At 34.2% G+C, this 12700-nt stretch overlaps 1 protein-coding gene across 5 annotated transcripts in view; it reads left to right on the top strand.

The window, feature by feature from the left end:
- The window catches only part of LOC123716077 (neurexin-1), a 69204-nt gene that overhangs the window by 51725 nt on the left and 4779 nt on the right, over positions 1–12700 (top strand). For 3 of the 5 annotated variants that reach the window (XM_045671615.1, XM_045671611.1, XM_045671612.1), the window contains 14 exons: positions 226–418; positions 735–926; positions 1240–1383; positions 1492–1706; positions 2137–2254; positions 3418–4017; positions 4242–4442; positions 4706–4822; positions 5606–5784; positions 6430–6601; positions 7639–7856; positions 11486–11665; positions 11894–12000; positions 12306–12520. In XM_045671615.1, the coding sequence (XP_045527571.1) occupies positions 226–418; positions 735–926; positions 1240–1383; positions 1492–1706; positions 2137–2254; positions 3418–4017; positions 4242–4442; positions 4706–4822; positions 5606–5784; positions 6430–6601; positions 7639–7856; positions 11486–11665; positions 11894–12000; positions 12306–12520 (2851 nt within the window). The remainder of the gene's footprint in view (positions 1–225; positions 419–734; positions 927–1239; positions 1384–1491; positions 1707–2136; positions 2255–3417; positions 4018–4241; positions 4443–4705; positions 4823–5605; positions 5785–6429; positions 6602–7638; positions 7857–11485; positions 11666–11893; positions 12001–12305; positions 12521–12700) is intronic. The other 2 variants (XM_045671616.1, XM_045671614.1) reach the window with 1 other exon arrangement.

The raw sequence follows: 12700 nt of genomic DNA, 5'->3' as shown, positions 1-12700 counted from the left end.
ATTTCCTGTAGTGAATGTAAAACCTGTTGTATCAACAAGCGAAAATAACAAAATAAACTCTTGCATAGATAAATATTTTTATAGCGTTAATAATTAGCGTTTAATTCTTCACAATTGACACACAATTAATGTATATGAATAACACATATTTAATGAGTTCTTCATAAAATTGCTGCAATTTCTCTCTGTCTCTCTTCATATATTAGTGAAAACCTATATTTTCAGGCTGACCTATTCGCTGTAGAGATGTTGAATGGTTATATCTACGTACATGTAGACTTGGGTTCGGGTGGAGTAAGAGTGCGGGCATCTCGAAGACGAGTAGATGACTCTCATTGGCATGAATTTTTACTTAGAAGAACGGGTCGAGACGGAAGAGTCACTGTCGATGGTGCAAATGCGGAGTTTAAAACTCCGGGTAAGTTAGTTAGCAATAGTTTATTATTCAACTACACTTAAATGTGCAAAATTAGCAAGATAGTACTATACGCATATAGTTCATGGAGTCGATGAAATTTCGTTGATTGGTACTAATAATTATTATCTTATCGATTTGAAGATAGACCATATAGTCATTGACCACTTCAAATGAGTTAAATTTAATAAAAGATTCTAACTTTAAGATTAAACTTGATAATTAAATCAATAAAATTGAATATTTGGAGGACTGGTATAACTTGTTAGCGAATAAGCTGTGTGTTGTCTTACTCTGTATTTCAATGATTTTTTTTAAGGAGAATCAAATCAGTTGGAGTTAGATGGTCCATTATTTGTGGGCGGATTAGGGTCTGAGTACTCAGCCGCCAGAACCCCACCGGCTTTGTGGACTGCCGCGCTAAGACAAGGCTTTGTGGGATGTATACGGGATTTGGTTCTCAATGGAAAACCGCAGGACTTAACCGCATATGCACGGCAGCAGGACTCTGGTTAGTGAATGCTTTTGTAATTTGTGGAACGTATCAAAACACTTTGAGATTCGTTGGGTTTGGATTTTAGAATATACAGTATATTGTTGTTGTCTTTCTTTATAATATAAAAATATTTAATAAAAGTATTAATTAAGTTTTTGTTTAAACTTTTAGAATAATATGATATAAAATTTGTATCATTATACCGAAATAGAATTTAAATGGAAATATTTTTATCAATTAATCAAAAGCGTATAGCTGCCGTATTCTCTTTTTTAATGTAAGTATTTATACTAAAGTATAGATCTTAAGAAGTGACGTTTGATTTTAGCCTCAGTCCGACCTGCGTGTCATGTATTAATGAAGCAATGTGTATCATCACCATGCCAACATGGTGGCATCTGCTCTGAGGGTTGGAATCGACCGCTCTGTGACTGCTCCTCCACCAATTACGGTGGACCAACGTGTGGACGCGGTAATTATTAAGAGAAATCCTAAAAATAAATGTTATAAAGGTCATTTATTATCTATTTTAAGATATTTATTTATTTTTGTCTATACATTAAATAACACTTTCTTTCAGAATCTCCAACAATATTTCTCAATGGTAGCCAGCACATGACTGCATCACTGGGTCTAGAACACGTTACTCAAACTGAAGAACTGTTATTGAGATTTAAGACTAGTAAGGCCGGTTTGTTGCTGCGGACAGCATCAGAAAATTCCGCTGATCGGATAGAGCTCGCCGTTGCTGCAGGGCGAGTCAGAGCAAGTGTTAGATTAGGAGATAGAGAAAAGGTAAATATTTATACATAGTTACTTTGTAGCGATACCTACGTTCTACGGCTAACACAGTTATTCTAGCCGCTAAGGATAGCTTATATGTGATATATACAACTTCCACTTAGGCACTGGGGCCTTCGGGCCAGTCGGTAGTTTGACTGGCCGAGGATCCTCCCTTTATATTGGAACAGTTCATCTCCTCACAGTGATATACTTAGTTAATATACTTACGAGTCGTCTTGCATTGGGAATGTCTATGGACGACGGTATCACTTAACATCAGATGTGATGGCTTCATGCGCCTAAATAAATATAAAATATCTTCCATAGTGTATAACTATTCTTGTTATACACTATGGAAGATAATTTCCTTAGTAATATCCATTTTAAGAAGGGTTTAATTTGTATATATCCGATGCAGTAAGATTTTGTTGAAACTTTTCAGAACCTCCTCGCTGGTACAAATGTGGCGGACTCTTTATGGCATACGGTGCGCTTCTCTCGACGGGCATCGAACTTAAAGCTGCAGGTAGACGGCGGACAGCCAGTGCGCGGTACGTTATGTACGTATGCACGGGACACCACCCGCACTTTTGATTTTACCCTTATGTCCACATAATAAGGTTGGTTCCCTCCCCCTTTTGTCATGGAGTGATGAGATATAAACTCGCCGTCGTATATAATAAGAAAAGCAGTTGAGAGAAAAAAAACACTGTAAGAAGTCAATTAGGAAAAAAGGTGTTTTCATATTATTAATAATATTTTACTAAAATTAAGATTAGTAAAGCAAAAAGGCTTAATGTAAATTCAATTCATATAATTTAATTTGAACATTTAACAGAAAAATAAAGTTTGACATTTCTTTTATGGACTTGGAGCTAAAAGTTAATTCATAATAAGATACTTTGTAATTTAAGTAAATATTCTACTTAAGAGTAATTATAAACGACCTTTGTTGTTCCTATTAGATGTAGCTTAGAAGCTTTTTTCTTTAATTTCTAGCTGGCACTGTATCTCACTCTTTTGTTCTATTTACGCTATTCATTTATTCATTTCTGTAGTTTTCCCCAGTAGTATCTTGTAGATAAAATTTTAGTATCTATTTGACTCGTGGTCGAACACACTTGCTACAAATAATGCCTATGGAAAGTACATTTAAAGCGTTATAAAACATAAAATTATACATTATTTTATCACTTCTATTGTTGACGACATTTCGAATGCCTTTCTGTCATGAGGTTATAGAAAACATATATGTATGGAAAATACGTGTATATTGTATTTTCGAATGTCAGAGGTGGAATTTCCTTATTTGGGATAAGGGATACATGATAATGATAAATAGAACTTCAATGTTTGATATTATTCGCTAATGCATTTTGATGTCATAGTAGAACAGATTCCACAGATTCATTCACACAACCAACTTGCAAACATAATGTCTGATTTTTTGTTATTGTTCGGATCGTTTATTAATTTTGTAATAAGATAACAAAAATTACTACATTATAGTCAGACGGAATACTGGGTCTATATTTTATTTTGGCAACTCTACTTAGCTTGCTCTATCAAAACTCTATGTGCTCATTAGTTTTGTAAATAGGTAACTGAACAGCTGAAGATCGATGGAGTTTACTTTTGCTATATTATTTTTATTTAAAAGTCAATGTTGTGTTTTTCACTGGGCTACGTAAATAAATATTCTCATTTGATTATTAATTTCCAGCCGAGACTATTCTAGGGAAAGCTTCAACATTAGAAATATCATCGTTACATCTCGGAGGACTTTTTCATCCCGAAGAGGAAATTCAAATGACATCTACTCTACCAAATTTCGTAGGATACCTTCAAAACTTTATCTTCAATGGTATAAAGTATATCGATCTTGCTAAAACCTTGGGTATCGGAACACACGAAGACAACAATAACCTTTACGATACATCAAATATTATATTCAATGGAAAATTTACAAAACCAGACTCACTCAATGTCTATAAGGCTGTGACATTTAAATCTAAACATACGTACGCAGGATTGCCGTTATTAAAGGCATATGCAAACACGTATGTGGACTTTTACTTCCGGACTACAGAAATGGATGGACTTTTATTCTACAATGGTGGTAAAAAGCAAGATTTTATCGCCGTGGAGTTAGTAAATGGGCACATTCATTGTGTGTTTAATCTGGGCGATGGAGTAGTTACTATGAAGGATAAATTAAAGAATTTTTTGAACGATAATAGATGGCATGCGGTGTCGATTAGACGGCCAACGCCGAAAGTTCATACGTTGCAAGTTGATGATGATTTAGAGTTGCACACGACAAGTGAGTTTCATGATTAGCGTTTTTTTAAACATATTATTATAAAATTTCCAAAACTAGTATATTTAATCTGACAAAATCGGATTTGTGTACCTACAAAAAAATATTGATTGTAAAATATATATAATTGTACATTATTATCATTTTTCAATAGCTTGTTAAGAACATTGATTTATTGTAGTTAGTTTTGTTTGTAATAAGTTAACAAGAGTTACTATTATTTTTAGGTTCTAATCTAATGCTGGAATTAGATAGTGTTCTATACGTGGGCGGAGTGCCAAAAGATATGTACACATTGCTTCCTGTTGGCGTATTATCAAGACAGGGTTTTGAAGGCTGCATGTCCAGTTTGGACTTGCCAGGAGAGTCACCATCTTTACTGGATGATGTGGTTGTCCCGAGTTCGTCATTGGTATCTGGTTGTGAAGGTATATATAAAGTAGTTAAATTATACTTTTATTTGTATTAACTGCCTACAACATATTGTTACTGCCTACAACATAGCAGTGTTCATTCTTATCTCAGATTACAGTATTTTTTTTATTTTAAAATTGTTGTTGTTATTTTAGAACAATAATTGTTGTGTGTGCATATAAAATATATTTTTTAGTACAAGTAGTACATTTACATAAAGTATAATATTTGCCAAAAATCTGTATGTCCAAATCTAATTAATATTAATTGATTTCAGGCCCTACTAAGTGCACTCACAACGCTTGCGCGAACAAGGGTGTATGTGTGCAGCAGTGGAACACTTATGTATGTGATTGTGACCTTACTTCCTTTACTGGTCCCACCTGTTATGACGGTATGTCATTTGTTCTACTTTCAACTTGATTTACATCACAATCTTTTTCGAGAATATTTAAAAACTATGTAGGTGATTAGTACGTGTCGTAATGAAACAGTGATGTGTCCTGACAAGGACAGTTGTAAACGTGATCGTCATGAAACAATAATTTGTTCTGAAAAGAACAGTTAATTGCGTTACCGTTAGACCACGATATCGAACTGTTCTGAGAAGAACACGTTCGTTCCCTTCGACGGTTGCGCGCAGAAAAGGTCAACTTTTTGCCGCGCCTCGATTTTATCGTCTACGCACCCTTCGCATCTTGGTACCACATGTTACCACTAGTGGCCAGTGTAGGATAATTTTGTATATAAATCTACAGTTTTAAAAATTAAATACATATTGAAATAAACAAAACATATGATTGATGCTCAATGTTTTTGTATGTTATACAGACTAATATTGTTGTATAAATCGACATATTATGTACTTAATGTATATTCAGTAAATAAAATTTCCATAAGCAATGTTGACGGAAATCACACATAAACTTCACATAGCTGTCAACTGTAAAGGAGAACCCATATCCCATAACCCAAAAACTAGTAAACCAATTTTGACTAAAGTTAAACTGTTCCCATAACTCCTTAAATTAAAATGTAGATCATAACGGAGAAATTTGTAAACAAACACTTATGTTATGGACACGTATTTGGACGCCTAAGTAAATCGTGTCGGTTAATAAAAGAAGAGGAAAAATCTGAAATAATTAATATGTTTAATTGTTAACAAATATTTCAGAATCTATAGCATATGAATTTGGTCCCGGTCGTGGAATCATCACATACTCATTTTCACCAAGTGCAGTGACAGACACGGAAACGGACAAAGTGGCTGTTGGTTTTGTGACCAGCAAAGCTGATGCAGTTATACTGAGAATTGAATCATCTAATACACAGGACTATATGCAAATGGAGATTGTTAGTAATATTGTTTTATTTACGCAATTGAAATAAAGCGCACTTATTTTTTTGTACTAACAATAAGCAAGTTGTTAAGGAACAATAAGGAAGGCAAAACAACATGATAATTTAATATTATAATAATTATAGAACTAAATCGTGTGTGCTTTAAAATTACTTTATTCAGTATTCCTTTACGCCTGTGCACCAATAGATTTTTCTTTACATGGTCGCAAATAACTTCCTCCTTTGGTTAAGATAAACGAATGAGGACAGCGGTATGTGACAACCCCAAAATCTACGACTTGTCATGGAGAAGGCTACCTATTAAAATTCAAGTGATTAATGAAACGGATGCAATCTGAGGCCAAGACCTATTTCGTGTCGTAGCGCCATGGATAATTATTATTATTATTCGTTTACGTATGTTTGTCTCGGAAAAACAAAAAAAAAATGCTTTTTGTGCATCATAAGTTTGTATTGCATTTGTGCATAATTATTTATTATATTTTGATGATTTATTAAAAAATAATTGTAAGAAGTTGCGCAGCTTAACTATTATTTATTACTGTAGTTAATTTAAAGAGATTATTTAGGATTAAAAACTATATCGTTTGTATCACTTACAATTTACTAAATCTTTAACATAGGTATATTTTATAGATTCGTGGAAACTTGTTTTTCGTGTATAATGTGGGTGATGGCGAACATCCCGTAGGAGACGAAGCAGCTAGAGTAGATGACGGAGCCTATCACGTCGCCAGTTTTACAAGAAATGGAAGCCGCGCTGCTCTACAACTTGATAACTACGCCGTCAATTTGAGACACCCACAAGGTAAAGCATTGATATTTATTAAATACTACTACAAACTATGTTACAACCATTAGGTAATGAAAGCAGTAAAGCAGGTTTATCAATGAACCCAACGAATTTTAAAGTAATGGCGAATTCTATAAAAGAAAATATAGTAATAGGACAAGAAATTTTAGAATACGTAAATGAATATATATATTTAGGACAACTTATTTCAATAAAATACCAGTAGTCTAAGGAAATAGATAGAAGAATATGCAACAAATAGAAACGGTACTAGTATCTAAAAGAAGTAGTTAAAAATGAAACAATTCCCATGGCAATGAAAAGCAAATTATATAATACATGTATTCTACCATGTCTTACTTATGGATGTCAAACTTGGCCTGTGACGAGGAAAAACAACCAAAAACTAGTATCGCAGTCAAAGCAGCATGGAAAAAAGCATGCTTAATATAGAACTACGGGATCGATGGACAACTTCAAAAATAAGAACAAAAAACAAACGTGAGTGACGTTTTACAACAGATAAAAAAACTTAAACGAAGAGAGAGAAAAATGGACTAAGCATGTAATATAGTGGATATACCATATACCTGAGGAACGGGAGAAGAAAACGAGGAGGTCAAATTAAAAGATGGAAGGACGATCTACCAAAAGGATGGAGAAAGTCTGCCAAGGATAGAGAGACGTGGAAACAATTGGACGAGGCCTATGTCGACACCCTGACGATAACCTGACCAAAGTCGTTCCTAATAAATTTATTATTTTGCTACGTGCATTAGATTTAAGAATACGACTATTTTATATAAATAGCATTTAAGTTAAAAAGGTCAGACAAAAGGGCTTTTATTATTATTATTAATATTTTATCATGTTAGGGCAAGTAGGTGCCAGTAGGTATTGCCAATACGAAACCATTTTTGTTTACCAACAAGTGTCGCTTAGTTTTAAAGCTTAACGAGTGGTAAGAGGTGTATGGTGAAATTAAAAAAAATGTATACATATGTTATATGTTACTCGATTTTTAATTAGAATACTAATAAATTGATTTTCAGGTGGGCAACAATCGACAGTCTTCAACAGTATGTCCAAAATAATAGTTGGTGGAGGTTCAGGTGGTGCCAGGTCATTCAATGGTGTTCTCGCTGGTTTAGTGGCTGGGAAGGTCCGGGTTCTTGATCTGGCTGCTGCTGGGGATCCGGCTGTTACAGTACGAGGTGATGCTAGAAGAGCTCAGACCCCACTCGATAGAGATATCAATAGAATGCAACAGGTAAATTAGCTGTTACTTAAATGTTAGGGATGCAATAAATTAATACTGCCTGTGTTCTATTTAGTGGTTAGTACGATTTGGTTACCCTAATAAAAAGTTGTTGATTGCGGGAGGGTAGGTAGCGACCAGAGTCAACATTGGCTCTGTGGTTTTATTGCCAAATTAATTAAAGAAACAGAAAGTTATATTAAAATAAATCATTAATAAAGTGTTAAAGTGTCCAGAACGTACGGCCAAATTGAGTAAAAAAACTACAGTGCAAAAACAGTGATAAGTAATAACATTCATATTATACACAGTGATTTTTGTTTAAATTTTGATACCACTGTCGTTTTTAAGCAACTTTTTACCTCAAAACACTAACAGTGCCAGCAAAATAAATAAAAATCTGCTTTGGAAACTGTTGTATTAACATTTTAGTGAAAAAACTTTGAAATCTAAGCTATAAACTTGGGCTATTATTGCCTATCCATCCAATCATAATTTCAATTATTTTGAAGGAACTACTAATGCCATCTAACGGGCAGTAACTGTACTAGCTTTATTATTTGTAAACTAACTTGCTCTAACGCCATCTACTGGTAAGTAAGTGTACTACCTTAATGTCGGGTTTTCGACCATACTACTGAATTATCCGCGCATATAGTTCTCAAAGGTGAATATAGAGGGCACTACTAGTTGGATTCGTGCGAAACAATATTTCGAACATTTAAAAAAATATATAATAAATTAATATTTCTTAAAAAAAAATTACACATTTTATTGAAGACTGAAATCCAACCTATATAAGCTTGGGCTATTATTGGCGAGTCATCCAATCACCATTTCAAATATTTTGAAGGAACCACTAACGCCATCTAACGGGCAGTAACTGTACTAGCTTTATTGCTTGAAAACTAACTTGCTCTGACGCCATCTACTGGGAAGTAGCTATACTAACTTAACTTGGATTTATCTACCATATAACTGAATAAATCCGCGCACATAGTTCCCAAAGGGGAATATAGAGGGCACTACTAGTAGGATACGTGCGAAATTATAAATATTTCAAACATTAATTTAAATAAAATATATATTAAATTAATATATTAAAAAAATTTCACATTTATGTGAATACTTTGAAATAAAACCTATAAACTTGGGTTATTATTACCGAGTTATCCAAATCACAATTTCAAATACTTTGAAGGAACTCATAACGCCATCTTACGGGCAGTAACTGTACTACCTTAGGTTTGAGTTATCGATCATACTACTGAATTAGTCCGCGCACTAAGTTCCCAAAGGGGAATATAGAGGGCACTACTAGTAGGATACGTGCGAAATTATAAATATTTCAAACATTAATTTAAATAAAATATATATTAAATTAATATATTAAAAAAATTTCACATTTATGTGAATACTTTGAAATAAAACCTATAAACTTGGGTTATTATTACCGAGTTATCCAAATCACAATTTCAAATACTTTGAAGGAACTCATAACGCCATCTTACGGGCGGTAACTGTACTACCTTAGGTTTGAGTTATCGATCATACTACTGAATTAGTCCGCGCACTAAGTTCCCAAAGGTGAATATAGAGGGCACTGCTAGCAGGATACGTTCGAAATTATAAATATTTCAAACATTCATTTAAAAAAAGTTAAAAACTAAATTTACATATTTTTACAACAAAATGGAGCAGTTAATGGGGACACACACTCAACGACTTGATGAACAGAAAACTTTTTTTTACTAGCAAAATTCACAATTTCAGAAGAAAATCATAAAAATCGCAAATTAAGGGTGGAAGGACAAGATCAAATAATATAATATGTATTTCGAAAAGCAACGTAATCTGGTGTTTTTTGACGTGCAAGAAGTCGAGAAATCCTACGCCAGTATGAAAAACAAAAATGATAGATTTCGCACAAAACTACTACTAAAATAAATTATGCAAAACAATAGGGAAAAGGGCTGACAAACCACCTATAGTTGTTACATTAGTACCGCTTGGTAGAAAAGTAAGTATCCTCAAAACAAAGGAACTTTAAAATATACACCATATTATATGAAGGAGGACTATCCCCAATCAATTCTCCAAATCAGGAAAGAGCTACAAGAGCAAGTAAGAGCTGAAAGGAAAAAGGGTAAAATAGCCATAATTACATATAATAAACTTGTCACATTAAAAATACACCCATAAATACTAACAACAAAAAAGAAATCTCTTAATTTCGTCGGAAAATGACAACCAACAACTACGCAGAACAGGGACCCCATGCAAGCAAGCAAAAAGAATGTGAGCATTCATAAGCAAAAGCAAAGGAAAGATCGTCAAGTTGTTCCGTTGTTGTATTTATATAATATGTTAGCTTCTAATATTAATTTAATGAAATTCTGAAAATTTTTATGAAACATATTCTTAAGAATCTTGCTACAAGTGCGCATGTGCAATAGTTATTCATTTGACTCGTTCGGTTGTTTACGAGTTCTTACGAATTGACTCGACCATTTTCCCGAAGTGGGATGGTCGAGTCGGAGGAGGAGAGGTTGTGACACATGCGCACGGGCCTTTTCTTCGTACAAGTTTGAAGTTATACAGTTCACGTAAAATCAGTGAAGTAAATTATAGTGAATTAAGTCATCATTGAAGTGTTTAATTTCCTACCCTAAGAACTAAATCAACTACCGCTAACAAATATAATAACCTCCAACGTTGGAACACTTCATCATATGAAGAAAAATATCGGAAATAGAGAAAGCGCTAGAAGGCATAAAATACCTATTATAGGTAATTCGCAAGTCCGACGCCTCGGAAACACAATAGATGAATATTAAAAATTCATTCTCTGCTTTACTGGACCGACGTCGGGCCTATGTGAAGTAGGTTTCATAACAAAATAAAAATGGCAAGCCTTGGAGGAGTCCTTTACCGTAGAGGGTTCCTGATATAATTAAGATTAATTACAGATTATTAAGAATAAAAATTAAATGTATATCTAGTTTATATATCTAAGTGTCTCAGTAAATAAATTAAGGCTCAAAATAAAATAAAAATAAAGTAAAATGTTTGGTTAGTTTATATTGCTGTCCTCGCGTGACTTTAACAAGTCTCCAGGTTGTGTAACAAATTATCTACGAAATCCTAGTTCTGGGGCCTGCACAGACACAGGACTGGATATCTGAACAGCCAGCTAGTGAGTAAACAGGAATGGGCACCGTCTTTCGCGATCGTTTAGCTTCTGTGAGGTTATGAATGTTTTGGAAGATATCTTTGTAGTGTCACTATGCGCCGTACCCCATCTGCCACTAGTAAACTTAGACAGTCAGAAACCAACACACTTTTTTTCAATATTTTTCGTTGAGAATTCACAATTTATTGGCTCTATAAAAAAAACCCAGTGCCATTACAACCGTTTATGTCTGGGCTTCAAAATTGTTATCATTTGTGTTTTTTCTGATAAACAAATTCTGACTAACGACATTGACTTTTTGTTGATGTTTTCCTTTAACGTACGAGCAAGTGTAAAATGTGCACATAAAATGGCCTTTGGTGCACTGCAGGCTGGCCGCTATCATTGACTAACACTGCTCTTCTCTTTCAAGCAATGCCAACTATAACTATTTAACCACCTATTTCAGACACCTCCATCAGGATATGCGGGCCCTGGAGTACTCGATGAACTTGTGTATTCAGGCGCCGGGTCAGGGTGTCGTGATGATGACGAAGACGCTTGTGTGCTGCCAGACGCTGGCTCGGGTGATGACCTTATCACGCCCGTTTACGTACCGTCTACGAGGCGACCGCCTGCCATGCGCAAGGTATGATTAAACCTAAAACTTGGAATAAACTTGAATTTTAGTAAATATAACTTGTCGTTAAACTTAACCCGTTTTAAATACAAAATATTTTATCAAATTCTCGTGACGTTTCAGATATAAGCCTCATATATTTATTGATATAAGGAACTATGGAAAGAACCTAGATTTTTTTTTCTAAAAAAACGTTTTTAAAATTAATTGTACTAATGAGTTTATTAAACTTTTCAGGGTAATTTAAGTGGTAAATTAATGAAGCCTTGTGACGATGAAGATTGCATTGAAGGTTCAGGATCTAACGGAGAAGAGATAACGGAACCAGAACACCCAATTACCACGTAAGTTAGATTGATAATTTTTTAACAAGTCGTAAAATAATTTATATGATTTATTATAAAATCTCTCATGGGATCAATGTGTGTAGCAGACAGCTTGAGCGTCTATTCCATTGAACATTTTGTCAAGCAACTTTAGTACTATCAATCGGAATCGACAGAGCTACAGCCAAGGTATGAGTATGAGCCTTTGGATTTTATTTTAATATTCGAAATAGTCTTCATTTTATTTATGTGTTTTATTTTACATTTTCACATCCCAGGTTATAAAGCATTTTCTGATTTACTGATGGATGTTCCCTTTTCAGCGGTGGTGTAAGTAGCACTGCCAGTATGACTTCACCTACTACATCTATAGCCACAGATCACGTGGAAAAGGCTATCTCAGGGTTCACAGAGGGAGGGACAGAGAGTGCCGGAACTACTAAAAGCGACCGCACCACATTACCAGATCACGATAATATGCATGCGGGCACCGTGGATACCGCTAGTACTCCAGAGAAGGGCACTACTCCTACAGAAGGTAGAATTATACATCTTATAACGTTTGTATACCTGCAACATGGAACTATCTACATTTTATTGGTCTTCTAAAATATTTGTTGAACTAAATCCCTCCTTCCTAATAAAATGTATACTATTAAACTATAAATAAATAATATTTTATTTCTGGTCATTGAAGTTTATGAAGTTATTACATTTA

This window comes from Pieris brassicae, chromosome 11, assembly GCF_905147105.1.
Source record: "Pieris brassicae chromosome 11, ilPieBrab1.1, whole genome shotgun sequence".
NCBI lineage: Eukaryota > Metazoa > Arthropoda > Insecta > Lepidoptera > Pieridae > Pieris > Pieris brassicae.
This window is presented reverse-complemented; position numbering and strand designations above follow the sequence as displayed.